At 41.2% G+C, this 24,710-nt stretch overlaps 1 protein-coding gene across 2 annotated transcripts in view; it reads left to right on the plus strand.

Moving 5' to 3' along the window:
- LOC126278971 (ATP-binding cassette sub-family G member 1-like) overlaps positions 1 to 24,710 on the plus strand; it is a 294,595-nt gene that overhangs the window by 128,811 nt on the left and 141,074 nt on the right. For both annotated transcript variants that reach the window (XM_049979266.1, XM_049979265.1), the window contains exon 2: positions 14,421 to 14,538. In XM_049979266.1, the coding sequence (XP_049835223.1) occupies positions 14,421 to 14,538 (118 nt within the window). The remainder of the gene's footprint in view (positions 1 to 14,420; positions 14,539 to 24,710) is intronic.

The raw sequence follows: 24,710 nt of genomic DNA on the forward strand, positions 1-24,710 counted from the left end.
GGAAGAGACCATTGTTAACTTGCTCTCCTCAGTTCCGAAGTCTCGTATTGATACTTCGGCGGTAGTTCTGCCGGAATCTCATTTGCAGAAGCTATCAATTCTTCTGAGCATAAATAAAGCTACCTTTGCCTCTGTAATTTTCGACCGATGGCCAGCAAGCTTTGGTTAATGATTAAAAATCGCCAACTGGTCTTCGTCCAACCTAGGGGCTCGTGTTAGACGAGTTCCCTTTCCAGTTCGGATAAATGTTTCCTCCTCCTGGTGGAGCCATCCTCTTTCCCTAGCCACGCTGGGGTAAGAGTTGCCCGAGTGTCTGTTGCCGCTCATTGTTCCCGGAGAATGAAATGAGATGTTAATTATCTACTTCACCGTTATGCCCAAGAAAAGCGAACTAGTTCTGGAAACATAAATAATGTTCACTGTTAAGATAGTTCTAGGTTTCGAGAAATTGCTGTTTGGAAAAATTTAGCTTATTGTGTCGGTAATCCGGCGTATTCCGTGATCCAACATTGTTATAGAACTGAAAGATTTCATTTTGGTACATTTGCTGAGGCGCGACTAAATTATTTGTTATTGATGTTAATTGCTTTAAATGAATCTTCTTTAATCTGTGGTTGTAATTCTTAATGAGTGATCGTCCTTAATGACGTAATATTTAATGTACGTCTGATTGTCACCTACGGACTTCAATCAGAGACTGAAAAGGTGATCCTTGCTCAAGTTTATAGGACTTTATTAACCGTTGATCTTTATTATTTATTGTATTAAAATATGTTTGTTAAAAATGAATCATTTTGTATTCCTGTTGTTTATTAAGTAATTCTTAAATTATATAGCAAATATTACAAGTGCAAATATTCTCTCATTGTTACACTCGCTTGTTCTGTGGTTAGCACTGAAGGGTGTGACAATAAATGCAAAAATCTGAAGTGAAGCGTTGGGGCGAATTAATCCTTTCCCTTATCACTATATTTAAATATAATTGATTGTGTGTCGCTTGTTATTGAAATTGGTTTGGAGAATAGTTCATTGATTGACCCCGTAGAAAGAGTACATCAAAACGAATAACTTAAATTGGAACGTTCGCCTAGATAATGTGGGAAAAGCTAGCTAAAGACTACAGCTTATTGGCAGAACACTTCGAAAATGGAACAGTTCTACTGAAGAGACAGCTTTCACTAAGCTTTTCCATCCTCTCCTGGGGTATTTCTGTGTGGTGTCAAATCCACATCAAATAGGATTGACTGAGGACACAGAAAAAATTCAGTAAAGGGCAGCTCGTTTTATACTATCAGATTATAGGGGGAGAGAATCACGGATACGACACACGAGCTGGGATGCCAGTCATTACAACAAAGGCGTTTTTCTAGTGCGTATGCGAAAATATTCTACTGACTCCCAACTACAAAGGTAGAAGTGATCATCATAATAAAATAATTCAGAGTTAGCACGAAAAGATTTAAGTGTTCGTTTTTCCCGCGCGCTGTTCGAGAGTGGAACGGTAGAGAAATAGCATGAAAGTGGTTCGGTGGACAGCCTGTCAAAAAATGGCTCTGAGCACTATGGGACTTAACATCAATGGTCACCGGTCGCCTAGAACTTAGAACTACTTAAACCTAACTAACCTAAGGACATCACACAACACCCAGCCATCACGAGGCAGAGAAAATCCCTGACCCGGAATGGACAGTGTCTTGAAAGGAGGATATAAGATGAACATCAACAAAAGAAAAACGAGGATATTGGAATGCAGTCGAATTAAATCGGGTGATGCTGAGGGAATTAGATTAGGAAATGAGACACTTAAAGTAGTAAAGGAGTTTTACTATTTGGGGAGCAAAATAACTGATGATGGTCGAAGTAGAGAGGATATAAAATGTAGACTGGCAAAGAAAGCGTTTCTGGAGAACAGAAATTTGATAACTTCGAGTATAAATTTAAGTGTCAGGAAGTCGTTTCTGATAGTATTTCAAATGGCTCCGAGCAGTATGGGAGTTAACATCTATGGTCATAAGTCCCCTAGAACTTAGAACTAATTAAACCTAACTAACCCAAGGACATCACACACATCCATGCCCGAGGCAGGACTCGAACCTGCGACCGTAGCGGTCGCTCGGCTCCAGACTGTAGCGCCTAGAACCGTACGGCCACTCCGGCCGGTCGTAGATTGCAAATTTGTGATTTAGTTCGCTAGTGAAACCTAATATTCACAGAAAGATACACGGAAGGACTGGAACAAATATTCGCTTATGAAGAATCTGGTATATGGATTAGGCTTACTTGTACCATACCGTCGGACAGTCGAGTACCTAATTTCGTTGGGTATGCATAAATCTCTTATCCTCACTTCTCATTTTGGTAACGATAAACCGTCTGTTGCGTCATGAAGACTTGAGAGCATAAACGGAACCGATTACTGCCAGCTAAGGTCATTCGACTGGCAATGCCCGCTAATCAGCGTAGCAAGTGCGGAACCAGCAGCCAATAACCAAGGGGTCCGCTCGCTGTGATTACAAGGCCAGGGCAGAGGTCGACCACGCTCCTCTGGCATGACAGTATAAAACTATCACGAAGCGCTTTCGGTTTGTCAGCTGTGGCGAGGTCGTCGTGTGCCGAAAACTGGGACAACGAACCCATCTGCAGATTCACGGTCGACCGACCTCATCATCCCGATGCACTACAGTTACAGTCTAACAAGTAAAGCCACGATACACCCCCTCATTTCTGTTAGAGAGACATACACACATATACAGATGGCGGTAGTATCGCATACACGAGGTACAACAGGGAAATACATTGGCGCAGCTGGCGTTTGAGCAAAGGCGATACATGTGAAAATGCGTCCGATGTGATTATGGACGCACAACGGGAATGAACTAAGTTTGAACGCCGAATAGTAGTTGGAGCTACATGACGGCACATTCCAATTCGGATAGCGTTACCGAATTCAATATTCCAACATCCTTAGTTATTGTTGTTGTGGTCTTCAGTCCTGAGACTGATTTGATGCACCTGTCCATAATACACTCTACTGTGCAAGCTGCTTCATCTCCTAGTACGTACTGCAGCCTACATCCTTCTGAATCTGTTCAGTGTATTCATCTCTTGGTCTCCCTATACGATTTTTACCCTCCACGCTGCCCTCCAATGCTAAATTGGTGATCCCTTGATGCCTCAGAATATGTGCTAGCAACCGGTCCCTTCTTCTACTCAAGTTGTGCCACAAACTCCTCTTCTCCCCAATTCTATTCAATACGTCATTGGTTATGTGATCTACCCATCTAATCTTCAGCATTCTTCTGTAGCACCACATTTCAAAAGTTTCTTGTCCAAACTATTCATCGTCCATGTTTCACTTCCATAAATGGCTACACTCCATACAAACACTTTCAGTCCGCAGCTCGTGGTCGTGCGGTAGCGTTGTCGCCTCCCGCGCCCTGGTTCCCGGGTTCGATTCCCGGCGGGGTCAGGGATTTTCTGCCTCGTGATGACTGAGTGTTGTGTGCTGTCCTTAGTTTAGTTACGTTCAAGTAGTTCTAAGTTCTTGGGGAGTGATGACCATAGATGTTAAGTCCCATACTGCTCAGAGCCATTTGAAATACTTTCAGGAACCACTTCCTGACACTTAAATTTATACACGATGTTAACAAATTTCTCTACTTCAGAAACGCTTTCCTTACCATTGTCAGTCTACGTTTTATATCCTCTCTACTTCGACCATGATCAGTTATTTTGCTCCCCAAGTAGCAAAACTCCTTTACTACTTTAACTGTCTCATTTCCTAATCTCATTCCCTCAGCATCACTCGATTTAATTCGACTACATTCCAGTACACTTGTTTTTCTTTTGTTGATGTTCATCTTATATCCTCCTTTCAAAACACTGGCCATTCCGTTCAACTGCCTTTCAAGACACTGTCCATTCCGTTCAACTGCTCTTCCAAGTCCTTTGCTGTCTCTGACAGAATTACAATGTCATCGGCGAACCTCAAAGTTTTTATTTCTTCTCCATGGATTTTAATACCTACTCCGAATTTTTCTTTTGTTTCCTTTACTGCTTCCTCAATATACAGATTGAATAACACCGGGGAGAGGCTACAACCTTGTCTCACACCCTTCCCAATTGCTGCTTCCATTTCGTGTCCCTCGATTCCTATAAATGCCATCTGGTTTCTGTACAAATTGTAAATAGCCTTTGGCTCCCTATATTTTACCCCTGCCACCTTCAGACGTTGAAAGAGAGTATTCCATTCAACATTGTGAAAAGCTTTCTCGGAGTCTACAAATGCTAGAAACGTAGGTTTGCCTTTTCTTAATCTAGCTTCTAAGTGAAGTCGTAGGGTCAGTATTGCCTCATGTGTTCCAATATTTCAAAAGAATCCAAACTGATCTCTCCCGAGGTCGGCTTCTACCAGTTTTTCCATTCGTCTGTAAAGAATTCGTGTTAGTATTGTCAATTCAATATTGCAACATCCGTCATTATCTCTCACCACGAACAACGCAGTGGCTGACGGTCTTCATATAACAACCGAGAGTAGCAGCATTTGCTGCTAACTGCCAAGCAGCACTGCGAGAAATAACTGCAGAAATCCAAGTGGGACATACGAAGAATGTATCAGTCAGAACAGTGAGGTGAAATTTGGCGTTATTGGGCTCTGGAAGCAGAAGACCGAAGCGAGTGTCTCGTTTGCTAACAGCTCATCGCTTGCAGCGCTTCTGCTGGATTCGTTACCAAATAGGTTGGACCCTAGACGAAAGGAAAACCGTGACCTGGTCAAATGAGTCACGATTTCAGTTGGTATGAGCTGCTGGTAGGCTTTGAGTGTGGCGCAGACTCTACGGAGCAGTGGATTCAATAAGTCACTAAGCAAGCTGGTGGTGGCTTCATAATGTTGTAGGCTGTGTTGACATGGAATGGACTGGATCCTCTGGTCCGACTCAACCGATCACTGACTGGAAATGGCTACGTTCCGCTACTTCGAGACCATTTTCAGCTCTTAATGGACTTCACGTTCCCAATCAACGATGAAATTTTTGTGAAAGACTGTGTGCCATGCCATATTGCCACAGTTGTTCTCGATTCTGGACAATTCAAGCGAATGATATTGTCACCACCCGTCGAACATTGATGTAACACAATCGAGAGGTGAATTCGTGCACAAAATCCTGCACCGGCAACAGTTATGCATTTATCGGCAGCTGCATAATCAGCATAACTCAATATTTCTGCAGAGGATTTCCAACGACTAGAGTCCATGCCACGCCGAGCTGCTGCACTGCGCCGGGCAAAAGGTGGTCCGACACGATATTACGAGGTACCTCATTACTTTTGTCACCCTAGTGTATACTGATCTGTAACGTAGATCTTAAAATAGGAACCATGTGTAACGGCATAGAAATCGGCAATATCTAAAAAAAAAAAAAAATGTTGCCGCATGTATCTTTGTATAACTTAAGGATGCTCGGAGGTATGGAAGGGTACATCTCAGGGCGGTTTATTTATCATTCTCTGGAGAGCTACAGATATTTACTAAGACTGATGTCCTCTTTAAAGAACGAAATATGGTTAATAAACAGCAGAAGACTGAACTTTTGCAGAAAGTCATCGTATCTCTATTCAAAATGTGAAGTTTTTATCATTACACTTCATCAGATCAGTGAATGTGGTAAGTAGGAAACTTTCCTGGATTTCAATACCTAACGTACCTCCGGCCGTTGTGGCCGAGCGGCTCTAGACGCTTCAGTCTGGAAACGCACGACCGCTGGGGTCACAGGTTCGAATCCTGCCTCGGGCATGGATGTGTGTGATGTCCTTAGGTTAGTTAGGTTTAAGTAGTTCTAAGTACTAGGGGACTGATGACCTCAGATGTTATGTCCCATAGTGCTCAGAGCCATTTGAACCATTTTTGAACCTAATTATCTACCACAGGACTAACGGTAGGGAAAACTACAAAGACTTCGTAATAAGTCAAAACTGATAAAACTGTTTCTCAACGCAGAAGAAACCAATTCCACAGTTACTGTTACAAGTGAGCCAAAAATGGCGAGAATCCTCCAGACATCCGCTTATGAAACAAAATTAATTATGTTTAGAAGAATACTTGTATGTTAGAAAGTCGAGCTAAGTGTAAGAATGTGCCAATCGACTCGTTAGACTCCATACAAAATCGTTAAGTTCTCAAGAATGTGCCTGTCTTACTAAGGACAAACGACGCCAAAAATATATGCTTCCCATGCACGAAACATGTGTTTATATTCCCTTGCTTTTAGCAGAATAACCTCGAACTCTAGACGTATTTGAAAGCATTTCTGCATGAATAAAGTGTAGCTTATATCACAGACTTAGTGACACTTGTTCTTTACTTTTTTCCCCTTTAGTTCTAGATCAGTCATGTCCGTTGATAATTTAAAACGAAATCCAAAAATACATCTACTTCGTTAATTAAGAAGAAAAATAATTCAAAACGAACATCATTCCTGCGGTTGGCTTTCTCGCAGCTACGGGCGCTTGTATCTGTCCTACTGTCAGATAGTAACAACTTTCACATCAGTGTGTGGCGAGTATATTGTTAGACTGTTGACTACCTCTCTCCCACGATGTACGTCACCGCCGTCTACCAGGCTAGTCTTTAACGAAAGAAAACCTGGGTAAGGTGGCCACCCTAAGAAAAACGTTTTATTTCATTTACCTTATTTTACATATAAGCATGTCGAATGTCTCTTATTAAGCTGTGTACATTCTAGAATCATAAAAAAATTGTACTATTACTCAGTGCCTTGTTCCATAGTAGAGAAGTAGGCTTAAATGAATGTCTGCAACTTGGTCATTTTGCCAGTAGGTAGGGGAAAGTGGCCACAGGTGGGTAAAAGGTAAAAAAAGACTCAAAGAACAAGCTTAGGACACTGTGAATAGAATGGAATTGCGAAATGAAGAACGTAGCGTACACATTTACAGAATGAAATTAATTTAAATTTGACAAAATATTGAAATTTATTAACAATTTACCAAATTATACAAAAAGTTAGTAGTTTTACTTTCAAAATTACAGTGCGTCATTTGTCATGAGATCAAAGTCAAATTAGGGTCATGAGTCATTTACCTCTACAATATTCACATATGAACACGTCGTCATCTTCATCACATCCGGCACATTCTTCATGAGCCCACGGCTTGCAATCAGAGTATCTAATCCAACCTTCTTTGTCTTTAGATTTAGAGAAAGCCTCATCACAATAACATTCAGTGACCTTTTCTTCCTCGCTGTATTCTTCTTCACTGTATTCTCCAAAAAGCTGCTTTTTGCACTTTACTCCTAGCTTACCTATTTGCACTTTTGCTTTTTTATTAGGCCTATTTATTTCAACAGCTGGTTTAGGTTAGGTTAGTCATTTCTTCTTTTTTTTACAGGGTTTGTTCTTCTTTTCTTTATCTGCTTTTGCTTCTTGGCTTTATCTTCTGACAGCTCGGTTTTGAAAGGGCTAGAGGTTATTATAATTTCCTGACCCCTTCTTTGTTGTTGCTGCTTGCCTTATTTTAATTTTGGTAAAGGTAGGCCTATAATATCTTTTGGGCTTACTGCCACAGATATTGGCTGTGTTACCTTCTCATGTGCGTCAGCCATGAAAGTGCCCTCATTATTGTTAATGCCACTCACTTCTCCTACTTGCACAGCTCCATTTTCATTAGTAGCACTATCAACTGCTTCCTCGCTATTTGCTGCTGCATCTGTGTATGTGTGGTCTTCAGTCCAGTGACTGGTTTCATTTGCTGCTACAACATCAAATTCATCTTCTTCTATTTGCATATGCCTATTAATTAAGTCTTTAACACCTTCTGTTCCTTTGTTTGTGCCCTTCTATTATCATTTACGTTTTCTCCACAGATTATGCCCATGTCCGATATGCACACCTCTGCAGCCACGAAATCCTCATCAGATAATACAGACGGGTCCAAAGGGACAATCCCGCATTTACGAAATCCATTTATCGCTGTAGACGGTACTGCTGCCAGCAGATATGCCTCTCCAAGAAGCTTACTGATTTGGAATTGTGTTATTACCGTTCCTGGATTGTTTTGGGGGAAACTTTGCACAAGCTCTGGCATAGAATGTTTTGAAAGGAGCCATAAATGATACAGCTAGAGGTTGTAGTTTGTGGCTACAATGTGGTGGCAAACACACAACGGTTGTATGATTTTCTCTGGATTTTTCTATGAAGTCTATATTTTTTTCGTGGGGGCGTGTCCATCCAGATTAAGTAGGACTGTATCATCAGCCGTAGGTATTGTGTAATTCAAGAAATGATCAAAGCATTTCATGAAAATAACAATCTGCATCCATCCACTGTGATGGCAGGCAAATGCGGTTCCTGGAGGAGCACCATCTTGAAGTTCAACTTTCATTCTTTGTCTGTGAAATATCACAAAGGGTGGAATAAATGTCCTATGTGCAGATGGCTACTGGAAAGCAAACCTATTTCTGCTTACGTAATAGCACCAACTTGGCGTCTGCCTTTACAAGAGAAAACTTTGAAATTCCTAAACTGAACTGTCGTTAGACCAGTTTCGTGAACATTGTAGATTCTACTAGCAGGGTGAAAGTGTGTTTCTCGCACTTCATGGAGAACGTCGAAAAATTCTGGTTTCCTAAGGCTTATGTTTGGATGTCTTTTCCGAAACTGTGCCACCCAGTCCTTGCCTGCCATCTTTATTTTCTTTATTAAATGGGTGTGGTAGATTATTCCGCTTAGCAAGTTGAAACATCAAGTGTCGTAAATCAATTACTGATCTACATCTGCATCTACATTTATACTCGGCAAGCCACCCAACGGTGTGTGGCGGAAGGCACTTTACGTGCCACTGTCATTACCTCCCTTTCCTGTTCCAGTCGCGTATGGTTCGGGGGAAGAACGACTGCCGGAAAGCCTCAGTGCGCGCTCGAATCTCTCTAATTTTACATTCATCATCTCCTCGGGAGGTATAAGTAGAGGGAAGCAATATATTCGATACCGCATCCAGAAACGCATCCTTTCGAAACCTGGACAGCAAGCTACACCGGGATGCAGAGCGCCTCTCTTGCAGAGTTTGCCACTTGAGTTTGCTCAAGATCTCCGTAAGGCTATTACGCCTACCAAATAACCCTGTGACGAAACGCGCCGCTCTTCTTTGGATCTTTTCTATATCCTCCGTCAACCCGACCTGGTACGGAACCCACACTGATGAGCAATACTCAAGTATACGTCGAACGAGTCTTTCGTAAGCCACCTCCTTTGTTGATGGGCTACATTTTCTAAGGACTCTCCCAATGAATCTCAACCTGGCACCCGCCTTACCAACAACTAATTTTATATGATCATTCCACTTCAAATCATTCCGTACGCATGCTCCCAGATATTTTAAAGAACTAACTGCTACGAGTGTTTGTTCCGCTATCATATAATCATACAATAAAGGATCCTTCTTTCTATATATTCGCAATATATTATATTTGTCTATGTTAATGGTCAGTTGCCACTCCATGCACCAAGTGCCTATCCGCTGCAGATCTTCCTGCATTTCGCTGCAATTTTCTAATGCTGCAACTTCTCTGTATACAGTTGATGCACACAAGCGTAGTGGATATTTAGCGGAATCGGTAGTATATTAATAATCTGGTGCAGTTCATGGATTGCTGTTTCAAGTCTATGCCATAATATCTTCGTTCCACGTCAAAAGTATGGCTAACAAGTTCTTCTTCTTGCTTTTCGTTGAAAACACATCTAAAGTTTCCAAGAATCTTCATATTTTCAATAGCATCACGGTTTTTCTAGTGGAATCTTCCTTTAAGTGTGTTTCTTGGAACATTGAACTGTTTAGCTGCTGTTGAAAATGGCATCTTTTCTTTTCTTACAGCCTGCAGTGCCTGTTGCATTGTCTGGGAATCCCTCGATTGTTGCAGTGATTTTCTCAAATAATTTGAGATCTTAGTACATTCCTGTAATAATAGAATATACGTGTCAAAAATCGGTTAATATATTAATGATTGAGTATACCTACGTATTTTAAGACAGACTATTTGCTTATTATCGATCAGTTGTTTTAAAATAGATAGCCTAAGCAAGTTATTGAGAGTATGTGCGGGAGAAGTGGCCACTTGGCCGCTTTGCCCTGCCAAACGACTGGCCACTTCGCCCGACTGGACGAAATTACGCTGATTTTTGTCTGAAAAGACAATACCTAACTACCAACTACGTAAATATATATAGTTCCCAACGTTAAAATATAACGTTTCACCAGCACTATAGCAATTAAATGTTGCAGTACATACATTGTAAACATATGCAATTGAGTTGGTCACTTACTTTCCATCAGACGTATAGAAAACACAAAATATGTCACTGCAGACGAGTGCGCCCGTCTATCTCCACGAGACTCACTGGCAATACCCGTAGAGTAAATATCTCTGGAGTGAGCATTCACATCCGCAGAACAGATTTTGTGTTGTCAACATACATTTCCGGCCTGGTCACGTGTTCTCGGGACGTCGTGTGTTTGTCCGAATAGTGCCCTGAATATTTAGAATGTCACTAGATCCCTAGTACAGACGGATTCTTTTCGTACGTATCGTGGATTATTTCTATATGTTGCGCAGACATTTTAATAGTATCCATTTGATACCGGGAATAAACCAGCTACATAACTTTTAAGAGCAAGTGATATTACATCTGCTTCTTTGCGATGGGTATCACAGTTCAGATGCACTCAATTTTTGTTAGTTTTCGGTATGATACGGCACTTTATAGTATTTCAGAGCCTGACGTACATTTTTGCAGTGATAGTCTTGCAAAATGACTTGACAGCACGCTAGTGCTTTTGCAAGTGTCCGAAAAACACCGAATTTGCCGCACATTAGCGATTGTATTCCTGCTAATTCGTCCTATTCTTTTGCTATTTCGGCGTATTTATTTTCTCGTTTTTGCGACCTGAAGCACAATTTTTCTTACTGGTGACATTATAAAGTATTTATTTAACTCGTTTTACGTACTTGCTCCCAGTCTATTAAAAAAATATGCATAGAGGATAGTATTTGCTGGAACAACTAACCATTCCCTTTCCTTTTCCACTAGCAAATTTACGAGAGGAAACGATTGTTTGTAAGCTTTTGTATGAGCCGTAATATTATATATTCATAAAACCGTAGAAAAATAGATATGCGGAATCAAGCCTTAATTCGTCTAGAAATTTTTAAACATATAAAATGTCTCTTACTAATATGATAACTATAATTAGAGCTGCATGGTATGTGTACCCATGAAAAGTTACTGTCCTTCCTTTCACGTATTTTTCTTTGCATCCGTAACAACAACAGTAATTCACCATCGCTATTACACTATCAACAAACGGTGAAACACAACAAAAACTCTTGATATTATAAACTTCAAACTCTGCAGCAAGCACACACGCTCAGCGAAGTCCCGAAAACACGTGATAATCCTGGTTTAATGTTGACAACATGCGCAGAAAGCAATGCTCACTCCAGAGATATTTACTCTATGGCAGTACCAAAGAAGTCTCTTTGAATAGTTTTAAGTGTTCTCCACTAGGCTGCAGACCTCTCCAAGGGATTAAAAGCAAATGGCTACTTCACCCGCCCTGGCCATTATAGCAGCCCATACCCTATCCGTGTATTCCTGGGACCATGTCCATCACTACATGCAGTCTATTTTCCCTCGTCACGATGGCATCTACCAACAGGACAGTTCAACGAGTGGCACAGCTAGTGTATGTATGTAGTTCTAAGAGCACCATCATGAGTTACCCTATTCCCTTGGCCAGCAAACTTCAGACGAAAATCTGTGGAACCACATCGATCGGTCTATCCGCTCCAAGGTTCCCTTACGGAGAAACCTATCTCACCTGGTCAAGACGCTGGAGACGTCTAAGCTCCACACCTCTCTCAGTATCTTCCAGAACCTCACTGACATTTCGTGCACGTCTTGCAGCAGTTCGAGCTGCAAAAGTTAGGATTATTCAGACTTCTGACAGGTGGTCACATTAAAGTGTCTTTGCAGTGCGTGTGTCGCAGTTCTTTAGTATTTTATTCTTTTTTAATTCTGTACTCCACTCACCAAGCTTGTTCTTAATGTCATTAGACGTTTTGTTATTAGCTTATTATTTCCTTTCGAACAATAAAAGTTTGGTGCAGGTAAAACAGTAATTTTAACTAACCGTGTTATCTTCTGTTATTGTGTAGATAGAATATGTTTTGGACGTTGAGAAAACCAGAGATATTTACGTTTCGACAACACGACTTCTGAATGCGGATTGAAGGCGATTTGGACGCAATGTAATGCATTTCCCGTCGTTTCCATTTAGAGAGAAATGGTCGATAGCTTTTTGAGTGAACAGAAATGATCTCGAATGTATCGAAGAAATACCTATCGATCTATCATACTGTCCCTTGTCTTTGTCAGTCTTTTCCCTGCATTTCTTTCTTCACCTACTTTGCGGAGGACCTCCTCATTTCTTATCTTACCAGGTCAAGTAATTTTCAATATTCTGCTGTATGACCACATCTCAAATGCTTCGATATTCTTCTGTTTCGGTTATCCCTCTGTCCATGATTCACTACCATACAATGCTGTACTCCAAACATACATTCTAAGAAATTTCTTCCTCAAATTAAGGCCTGTGTTTCATATTAGTATATCTGTCTTGGCCATGAATGCCCTCTTTCCTATGCTAGTCTGCTTTTCACGTCATAGTTTGGTTTGCTTTTAAGGTACAAGAATTTCCTTCGTCTACCCCGTAGTCACCAGTTCTACTGTTGAATTTCTCACTCCTTCACATAACATTTGTCTTTTTCGGTTTAACCTCCATCAGTATTCTGTACTCATTACACTCTTAATTCCGTTCAAGTGATCCTGTATTCTTTCTCACTTTTAGTGAGTGTAATAATGTCATCAGCCAATCTTGTCATTGATATCCTTTCGCTCCGACTTTTAATACCACCTTTGAAACTTTCCTTTATTTCTGTTATTGCTCCTTCGATGAGCATACTGAACAGTAAATGTGAAACACTTCATCTCTGCCTTAAACCCTTTTTGATCCGAGCACTTTTTTCTTAGTCATACACTCTTATTGTTCCCTTCTGTTTCTAGTACAGAATTTTGAACATCTAACACCATTTTACACAGACGAAAGCTTTTTCTAGGTCGACGATTCCTACTAGCGTGTCTTGGTTTTTTCTTAAGCCTTGCTACCGTCATTGATAGCAATGTGAGAACTGGATCTCTTGGGTCTTAATTTTACCTAAAGTCAAACTAACCGCCATCTAAATTATGTTCACTTTTCTTTTCCATTCTTCTGCACATTATTCTTGTTAGCAGCTTGGATGCTTTAGATTTTAAGCTGCTTGTCTGATGGGTACCGCACTTACCTGCTCTTGCTATGTTCGGAATTGCGTGGATGATATTTTCCCGAAAGTCTGATAGTACGTCGCTAGTCTCATAGAGCTTACACACTAACTTGGATAGTCGTTTGTTGCCATTTCCATCTATGATTTCAAAAATTTGGATGGAACATTATCTATCCTTTCTGCTTATTTGGAATTCTGAACCTAATACTGGATCCCCTACGTCATCCACATCGATTCCAATTTCTTCTTCGATCACGTCATAGACAAGTCCTACCCCTTATACAGGACTTGAATGTATTCAGTTCACCAGTTGGCTCTTTGCATTTAGCACAGGAATCTCCATTGCATTCTTAATGTTACCACCCTTGCTTTTTATTTCACCGAAATTTCTTCAAATTTTTCGTGCTTCATTTTCGCCGTGGCTGCCCTGCACTAAATGTTTACTACATTAATAAGGGATTTATACAGCTGTTCTCCTTTCTTTCAACTGAAATACATCATCTGACACCCAAGATTTCTTCGAAGTTACGCTCCTTGTACCTACGTTTGTCTGCCCAATAATTATGGTTGTTCTTTTTACTGACGTCCACTTCTCTTGAACTGAACTGCACACCGTGGTATTCCTTATCGCGGCATCCATATCCTTAGCGAACTTATCATCTGGCCATTCCACAGTACCTCAGTATTCCACTTCCTTCCACGTTGATTCTTTCTGACGGGTCTCTTGAACATAAGTCTTCTCCTCGTCATTACTAAATCATTATCTGAGTCCACGTCTGCACCTGGGTACGCCTCAAACTCCAACATCTGATATCGGAATCAGTGTCTGACTACGATGTTAACCAGTTGGGACAAGTCATATCAGATACTAAGCAATTTCACCACCATTCCATCTGCCTTCTGTTGTCATTGTTCTAGCGCACGCTTCTATGCTTTCACACATTCTATGTCTGACTCACTCGTGCATGATTCATTGCGTTCATTGCCGCAGTGCGGCGACCTTGACGGCGTCGTGTCTTCTGCACAGGTCAGAAGACGATCCTGCACGGCGTGACGGGCCGCTTCCGCAGCGGTCAGCTGACCGCCATCATGGGCTCCTCCGGTGCTGGCAAGAGCTCCCTCATGGACATTCTCACCGGCAACAGGTACGTGACCCTAAGGCAAGTTACTACTACACTCTTTTCAAAATTCCTTCATGACTGACACTTCGGCAGCAGAACACGAAGAGACGTCGTGCCGACGCTGTCACGAACACCACAGAAGAAACGCGTAATCTTGTATTTCGTTCAACTCGCTGACCTCTCCATCTGTTCGGTTTACAAACATGAATTTGGCGTCAGTGTCTCTTGCAAGATGTTCAAACGTCTCCAAACTCGTATTAAATAATTAATTTTATAATAAACTTCGCAAATTGCATCTGTTAGCGAGATATGTTCTACAACGTAGAACAAATACGAGCAGAGATTGAATGATTAATTTTACTCATTTTCATTATTTAATTGCCCGCATCTCGTGGTCGTGCGGTAGCGTCCTCGCTTCCCACGCCCGGGTTCCCGGGTTCGATTCCCGGCGGGGTCAGGGATTTTCTCTGCCTCGTGATGGCTGGGTGTTGTGTGATGTCCTTAGGATAGTTAGGTTTAAGCAGTTCTAAGTTCTAGGGGACTGATGACCATAGATGTTAAGTCCCATAGTGCACAGAGCCATTTGAACCATTATTTAATTTACCGTATTCAATCGATGTATTTCAACCTCTTTGCTCTCTCAAGAACGAGAGAAATTTATGCTTGCAGAACAAGATTCAGGTTTTACTTTAAAATATGTACCGTGAAATACCTTGCTACAGGCACTTCATCTTTCACATAGAGCATTTAATTCTCTTCTTTATGAGATATCACAATTTCAACATGCAAATACGTCTGAAACTAAGAATAAGATGTGAAGCACACACCAAAACTACTTCCAGCCAACTTCATACGACAACTTCCAGTTGCCGAGAAGAACGAAGGAGGTTTCTTTGAATTCTTGTTTCATAGCTTATGAGTCTCTTATCGATAATCTTTTCTTTAACGTTATTTTTGTTATCTCATTGGCTGGAGTAGAACTGACTTCAGTGATAAGCCTCGCTTCGAACTGAGCCCCGATAACAAGCGAAGACGTAGCTGGGACGCACCAGGCGACAGTGGGATGGCAACCTGACTGCCGCCTGCCATGTGGCCCTACATCCTGGACTGATGGACCCCATTGGTTGTCGTCGCGGGCCTCTTACAGCACTGCGGTACGTCGACGACACTCTACTTCCGTTTTGTTGCCCTTCATGAGCAACCCATCCTGGTCTTTACATTTCAGCAAGATAATGCCCGCCCCACACGACGAGAGCTTCTACTGCTTGTCTCCGTGCTCGCCAATCCCTATCTTGGCCATCAAGGTCGTCTCGGATCTCTCTTTCCAACAGAGAATTTCTGGATCTTTATGGTTCAAAATGGTTCAAATGGCTCTAAGCACTATGCGACTGAAGATATGAGGTCATCAGTCCCCTAGAACTTAGCACTAATTAAATCTAACCAACCTAAGGATATCACACACACCCATGCCCGAGGCAGGGTTCGAACATGCGACCGTAGCGGTCGGGCGGTTCCAGACTAGCGCCTAGAACCGCTCGGCCACCCCGGCTGGAGGATCTTTGTGGACAAGGGCCTCCAACCATCTCTGGATTTTGATGGTCTGACTCACTGACAGGGCAGAATTTGGCACGATATCCCTACAGCCCTGTCACTGTCAAACCAAATAACTGCTTGCTTGTAGACCGAAGCGTTAGCGACTTGTTCAATTTTTGAAGCTCTATCCAGCATATCTGAAATTTTAATCATTTGCTTGTCTTTACACGTTCATTACATCTGCCGATTTCCGTTCCATACCGATAATTCCTTTCTGGTGCGCTGTATTTTTTGTCTTAGTGTACCTTAGCTTTGTACTGTCTCTGCAGAATTGTAAGTTTTCGTATTGTTTTCCAGTTATACTTACCGTTTTCTTGAAGGTTTAAATGATATGCAAATATTAGTATGTACATCAGGAAAGACATTTCTAACCATTTTGTCACCCTTTGATGGAGAGAGAGAGAGAGGGGGGGGGGGATGGGGGTAAGATTAACAAGGTTTTTTTTTCCACTTCCTCAATGATTTGTTGGATGTGTTCCAATCTCTGTCTTCCCCTATAGTTTCTGCCCTCCGCATTTTCTTGTAGTACCATAGCTTTTATTCCCTGTGTCTCAAAAAATGTCTTGTCATTCTGCCCATTCTTCTTGTGTGTTCTCCACATGTTCCTTTCTTCGACGATTTTGCGGAGGACCACCTCATTCCTAATTCGTCCAACGTATTTTCAATATTCTTCCTCAAACGTCTATTTACTGTTCCTGTTTTCCAATTGTCCATGATTTACCACCATTCAATACTGTGCTCCAAACACTCTCACAAGTTAAGGCCCATATTTCTCTGCAAAATGAATGCCCATTTCGCCAGTGACAGTTTGCTTTTTATGTCCTCCTTCACTTGATAGTTAAATCAAATTACTGCAAAAAGAACATTCACCTTAACAAAACTTGCATATAATACAAAGAAAAAGTATATAAACAAGTAAGAATAAAACTTCTGGAAAAAGTAAAGCCTAACAAATCAAATATTATAAAAGATAGGTCGAAATACAAATATTTCAAGAAAATAATTGAATTATTTTGTTACGTAGGCAGCAGAATTCCATAACTTCCATGATCACCATTCTGATGCTAAGTTTATTACTGTACTCATTTCTGCTACCTCCCATCGTTTTTTCTTCCTTCGATTTACTCTCAATCCATATTCTGTACTCATCTGACTTTTCATTACATTCAACAGATTTTTTAGTCCTTCAGTCTGCCTGAGTGTAGCAATGTCATAACCGAATCTTACTATTGATATCCCTTCACCCTGAGTTTCACTCTCACCCTTAAAACTTTTTTCGTATTTGTCATTGCTCCTTCGATGTATAGCTTGATCAGTAGGGGCGAAAGACTAAATATCTGCCTTGCACCCTCCATAACGCGAAAACTTTGTTCTTGATCTTCCACTCTCATTGTTCCCTTTTGGTTCTTGTCCATATTTTACGAGGGCTATTCGGAAAGTAAGAGCCGATCGGGCGCGAAGTGGAAACCTCAGTGTATATCCGATGAAGCTTTGCACTAATGTGTTAGGCAGTGTCTTTAGTATTCCTGTCGATCGTTTGACATTGCTCATCTCAGTTCTGAGCGCACAGTGAGCGCGTAAGGATGCCTAGATAAATTGTGTCACCCGCCAAGTAGGAGTGCCTGGTGATAGATTTCGCCCAATGTCATGCAGCCCACATAACGTAATTGTCATGCACTTCCTTCTTCATGACAATTCTCGGCCGTACTCTGCACAGGTAGTGAAGATGCTCCTACAGCGTTTCCGGTGGTATGTGCTCAGTCACCCACAATACCGGCCGTATTTGACTCCCCTTGAGTATTATCTACGTTCACAAGAACCGCTGCCTACGAAGACAACATTTTGGCACAGACAACGAGCGATTGACCAACGGAGGGAACTGGCGGCTGCCTTCTATGGCGAGAGTATCGAGAAGGTGGTACAACGCTACGAGAGTTGCCTACGCCGGAGCGGTGACTATGGAGAGGGGAAGCTGGAAGGTGTATCTAACTGCTATAAATAAAATATTTTTTGATTTTCACCGTGGTTTCCGGTTCGTGACTAATCGGGCTTCACTTTCCAAGCAGTCATCGTACATTAACCCGCCTTCTCCTGTAGCCTACTCCTAGTTTTCTCAGAATTTCGCACATATTGCACCATTTTGCATTGTAGAACACTTTCTCTACGTCGACAAATCCTATGAGCGTGTCTTGGTTATAAAACGTTTGGATGGCCTTTTGTCAGTTTGTTCGGTACAAATTTTGGAGCAACTTTCCGATGAGCTGGAGACAAAATGTAGCATGGCTCAGAACTCGATGACAATAGAGTATTAACTCGCTTTCGTGTCTGGTGTATGGTGGAGGGTACTTTGTGCACCATTGCTGTTACCCTCATTTCCTGCTCCACTTGAGGATTTTCCACGATAAGATCGGTTCCTAGTACGTGCCTGTGTAAGTTCGATTCCATTGTTTTCCTTAGACATCTTTCCGTGAGATAATAGGAGGAATCAGTGTACTGCATTCGCCAAGGTGAAGAGCCATTGAAATGGGCCTTAAGTTTACCACAGGCCTCTGTTATAACCACACTAAAATGTCCGATATCGATAAAAATTTGAAACACACAACACTAAGAAGAAGAAAGAAATTATTTAAACAAAAACCATTCAACATAACAATTTTTAAAACGGACTAAAAATGGAAAATAATTTCTCTTATCCCCAAATAGATTCCTAATCCCATAGAGGTAGACCAGAAAATTTTCCTTGTGTTTTTTTAATAGCTCTGAAAAAACTTGTAGAATTTAAAACGAAAAACGTCGGACGCGAGCAATAGATAATTCATGCATGAGTAATTCATGCGCTTTACATTTTAGTTTTAAATCCTGGATATATTTTCATAGGTATTAAAAATTCAGAAGCACACATTTTCAGGACTATCTGTATGGAACTAGGAGTAATTATTTTATACTTTTAGTACGTTTTACAAACGTATTCTGTTAAAAAGGTTTTAGTTAGATAAGTATTTCTTAAGTCTTGCGTCCATTAATAAACGGGTCAGACCTGCCTCTGTGGTCCCTTTATCATCGCTAAAGCCAAGCTAATCGTCATTTAACAGATCTTCAGTTTTCTGTTCAAGTCTTCTGTTCATTATTCTTCTGAGCACCTTAGATGCAAGAGCTGTTAAGCTGTTTGTGCTATGGTTGTCGTAGCTATGTGCCATTCCTACCTTCGGAATTGTGTGGATGACATTTTCCTGAAAGTCTGAGGGTATGTCGTCAGTCTGAGGGATCCTACATACCATAGTGAATAGTTATTTGTGTGCCACTTCCTCAATAATAGGAATTCCGATGGTATGCTATCTACTACATCTGCCTTTTTATAGAGAAACAAGTGATTTAATGAAAACTGTTTCATAGATTCTGACTTAACACTTACTCTGTGGCCCCATTCCACCGTTTTTCATCATTCTTCTCTAGGCGCCATCGTCCTTGGATGCTCTGAAACAGGTCATGGCCGCAGTTATAGCTTACTCCATGCGCGTCTGAAGACTTTCTTCGCTCGACTGATGTCTCTGAGATGAGGTAACATAAGTTAGACTAATTTTCTGCAGCAAGAAAAAAAATAAAGTTTTATCATTGTTGGCGTCTCATCCGGAGATACTGTGGCACCTTCCCATGTATTGGGATGAGATGCCTAGATGAATCACGTGACCAATTATGGCTCAGCAATGTCGTTTGTTGATTGCAATGGAAATTCTGAATCTCATATTACATTCTGTACTTACAAGTATTGTCGGTTTTCAACTACATGAATACGCATTTATTTTCACATTCCTTTATAGCAGTAACTTCAGGGTAGTGAAACGTTATCCTGACGTTTTTATCGTTCACCACCTCGCACACTGAATCAACGATAGTACTTCACCTTTCCCGTTACACAACTGGCTCTTCGAGGACGTACATAAACGCGTGACTGTGTCTGTTGCCGGAAGTGGAAATTTAAGAAATTAGCGATCTTACCGGTATAGCCATGTTCCCGTGATAAACTTTATCCTGTAAGAATATGGGACAGATGTTAAAATACCGCGTTATGTTTATTACCAGTAAATAATGGCTCTGAGCACTATGGGACTTAACATCTCAGGTCATCAGCCCCTAGAACTTAGAACTACTTAAACCTAACTAACCTAAGGACACTACACACATCTATGCCCGAGGCAGGATTCGAACCTGCGACCGTAGCGGTCGCGCGGTTCCAAACTGAAGCGCCTAGAACCGCTCAGACCAATAAATAAATTAATTAAATAATTAGTCGTGGAACTCCATAGCATATGTAAAGTAACTATGAGTAAATATGGAAGCAATTTTTGTACAAGGAGGAGATACTAGGGAGAGGAGCAACCGCAGTGCTATGCGAAGCCACCTGCGAAAGCTTATAGTAAGCAAAAATTTTCCTACAGTTTTGTCCCACAAGTAGCAGGCGCTACATACTTAGCAAATACAACGTCATCACAAAGAAAATTACACGAATATCGACTTAAAACGCTATTGTTAGCAGTAATAACTCCGGAAATATCAAACCTAGTGGCTTCCGGAGGCAGGGAGCGTGAAATAACGTGACGGGGGAACAGCAAAGTGCCTGTCGACAAAACTCCAAGGACAGTGGCTTGCAAAACAAATACCTCTCTCTGCCGTTTGCCTTTGATCCCTAATTACATTTACTGTGAAGACATTACATCAGCCGCCTTCCTAGCAAATTAAATACAACGACGATTCCTGGAGCTTCAGTGCTTTAAGAAAAACCCAGTTCTTAGACGAATAACTCGCTGACAAGAATAGTACATAGTGAGCGATTTTAGTCCAACCTATCGTAGACACAAGATTCTCCACTTAACTATGATGTTGAAGAGTTACTGGTGTTACGAAAACATTTTTATTGTACATTTTACAATGGAAGTAACTACTTTTAACTGCTGAAACCTGATGAAAATTGGAATTTCGTGAGAAGATTCCGTCGCAACGAAAACGTCTTTCTTTTAATGATGTCTAGCCAAAATCCTGTATCATTTCTGTGACACTCTCTTCCATATTTCCCGATAATACAAAATGTGCTGCTCTTCTTTGAACTTTTTCTATGTACTCCGTCAGTCAGTGGTAAGGATCCCACACCGCGCAGCAGTATTCTAAGAGCGGATGGACAAGCGTAGTGTAGGCAATCCACTTACTAGATAAATAACATGTTTACGGAGGTGACAGTAGAACTTCTGGTTTGTTCACCACGTCGGTGCGGGCGTGGAGGGGCCCCATCTCTTTAAAAAAAGTCTCCTTAGTAGATCTGTTACACTTTCCAAGTGTCCTGCCAATAAAACGCAGTCCTTGGTTAACCTTCCCCACAACGTTTTCTATGTGTTCCATCCAATTTAAGTTGTTCGTAATTGTAATACGTGGGTATTTAGATGAATTTACTGCTTTTAGATTACACTGATTTATCGTGTAACCGAAGTTTAACGAATTCCTTTAAGCACTCATGTGGATGACCTCCCACTTTTCGTTATTTAAGGTCAACTGCCAATTTTCGTACCATTCAGTTTTCTTTTCTAAATCGTTTTGCAATTTGTTTTGATCTTCTGATGATTTTATTAGTCGATAAACGACAGCGTCATCTACAAAAAACCTAAGACGACCGCTCAGATTGTCTAACAGATCGTTTATACAGGGTGATTCAGAAATGCATGTAAATATTTTAAGGGTGTATTTGTGAGGTAAATATAAGACAAAAATGTTCTATACAATTTTTGCTATACTTGGCTTATTACAGAGTTATGAACAAAACATTATAATACATTCAATACAACGTAAAGTATTTACTTCCCAGAGTTCACAGTTTAATTACAGTGCATTTGGACTAAAAACGCAAACTGGTAAATAAACGTGACGTAACAAACTGAAACAATTCCTCGCGAATACTGTATTACTTTAGTTCCTGTTGATTGAACTAAATCAATGCAGAATAACTAAGGAAAATACGTGAAGAATTTACAGACTGTACTGTACTGTATTTGCACAAATCTTAATGAAATGCATGTTGAAAATGCTGTCCCTGAACTTGCAGACAGACCCGTGCTCGTCGCCGCAATGATCTCTACACATTACACAGTCCGTTCAACTCTCCACGAATAATTTCACAACCACCTTCAATTCTTTGTTGTAGCACTTCTCTGTTCGGTACTGCAGAAAAATACACCAATGTCTTTAGTCGGCCCCATAAATAAAAGTCTAAAGGGTTCAGGTCAGGTGATCTGGCTGGCCAAGCAATTGGTCCTCCGCGACCTATCCATCGATGTGGATACGCATCATTGAGGTACGCCCTTACGTTGCGGCTGTAATGGGCAGGAGCACCATCGTGCATAAACCACAAGGTTGCTCGTGTTGCAAGAGGGACATCCTGTAACAATCCAGGCAATTCCCCCTCCAAAAATTCGCGGTAAGCGTGCCCAGTCAGCCTTAGAGGTAGAACATGAGGTCCGAGTAAGTCATTCACACAATACCACACCAAATGTTTACGGAGAACTGATGTTGATATCCACGCACAATTCTCGCGCCAGGATTCTCGACAGCCCACTGGTGCATATTATGCGAATTGATTACACCCGCACGAGTAAACATGGCCTCATCTGTGAATAATATCCGCCGAATGAACATTGGATCATTCAAATGACGCTCTTGTAACCACTGGCAGAATTGCTGACGGCGAGGATAGTCTGCAGGTGTCAATTCGTGCACTTTGTGCAGGTGAAATGGATGCAACTGTTGTCTCCGAAGCAGCCGCCATACAGTAGATTGTGGAAGTCGTACAGCTGCACTAATTTGTCTCGTACTGATGGCTGGATCTTGGTCTACCAGGTCCAAAACATGTTCGTCGACGTTCACTGCATGCTCAAGTGGTCGACCTGAATGTGGCCCAGGACGAATGCCATACTCCCGCATACGTCTGTCCACAGATACAAACGTCTGATGACTTGGTAACCGTCGTCTTGGAAACAGCTCACTGTACCTTCGTCTTGCTGCAAGTGCGTTTCCATCTGCTGCACCATACACAAGGTGCATATCAGCATACTCACTGTTTGAGTACATCATGTGCACGAAACCTGTAGCCTTCCGACGATGAATGAACGACAGGAAGTACGTTTCCGTTACCAACAACATCAGCGCCATCTTCTGTACAGTAGGAGTAAACAGCAATTGCAAACACAAACAAACACTATTCATGCAGTTTCGAATCAACTGTTGGGAGATACGTATGTGCATTACGTACCAGAATATGGCATCCTGCTGCTTGCACTGACGTCGTTTTGATACGGACATGACTTTCGTATTTTAACGATAACACTGGAATTAAACGTTTATGGAAAAACATTTATAGAACATTTTGTCTTATATTTACCTCACAAATACACCCTTAAAATATTTACATGCATTTCTGAATCACCCTGTATAGATAAGGAACAGCAAAGCGCCTTTAACACTACCTTGGGAAAGCCAGAAATCACTTCTGTTTTACTCGATGACTTTCCGCCAATTACTGCGAACTGTGACCTCTCTGACAGGAAATCATAAATCCAGTCACATAACTGAGACGATATTCCATAAGCACACAATTTCACTATAAGCCTCTTGTGTGGTAAAGTGTCAAAAGCCTTACGGAAATCCAAAAATACGGAATCGATTTGAAATCCCTTGTCAATAGTATTCAACACTTCATGTAAATGAGGAGCTAGTTGTGTTTCACAGGAATGATGTTTTCCAAACCCATGTTGATTGTGTGTCAATAGACATTTTTCTTCGAGGTAATTCATAATGTTTGAACATAATACATGTTCCAAAATTCTGCTGCATACCCACGTTAACGATATGGGCATGAAATTTAGTGGATTACTCCTACTAACTTTCTTGAATATTGGTGTGACCTGTGCAACTTTCCAGTCTTCAGGTACGGTTCTTTCATATAGCAAACGGTTGTATATGATTGTTAAGTATGGGGCTAATGCATCAGCGTACTCCGAAAGGAACCTAATTGGTGTACAGTCTGGACCAGAGACTTGCCTTTATTAAGTGATTTAAGTTGCTTTAGTACTCCGAGGATATTTACTTCTACGTTACTCATGTTGGCAGCGGTTCTCGATTCGAATTCTGGAATATTTACTTCGTCTTCTTTTGTGAAGGCGTTTCGGAAGGCTGTGTTTAGTAACACTGCTTTGGCAGCACTGTCTTCGATAGTATCTCCTTTGCTATCGCGCAGAGAAGGAAATTGATTGTTTCTTGTCGCTAACACACTTCACATACGACCAGAATCTCTTTGGATTTTCTCCGAGGTTTCGAGACAAAGTTTCGTTGTGGAAACTGTTATATGCATCTCCCAATGAAGCCTGCGCTAAATTTTTAGCTTCTGTAAAAGATCGCCAATCTTGTGGATTTTGCGTCTGTTTAAATTTGGCATGTTTGTTTCGTTGTTTCTGCAACAATGTTCTAACCCGTTTTGTGAACCAAGAATTATCAGCTCCATCGTTTGTTAATTTCTTTGGTATAAATCTTTCAATTGCTGCTGATACTATTTCTTTGAATTCAAG

This window comes from Schistocerca gregaria, chromosome 6 (genome assembly GCF_023897955.1).
Source record: "Schistocerca gregaria isolate iqSchGreg1 chromosome 6, iqSchGreg1.2, whole genome shotgun sequence".
NCBI classification, from domain to species: domain Eukaryota; kingdom Metazoa; phylum Arthropoda; class Insecta; order Orthoptera; family Acrididae; genus Schistocerca; species Schistocerca gregaria.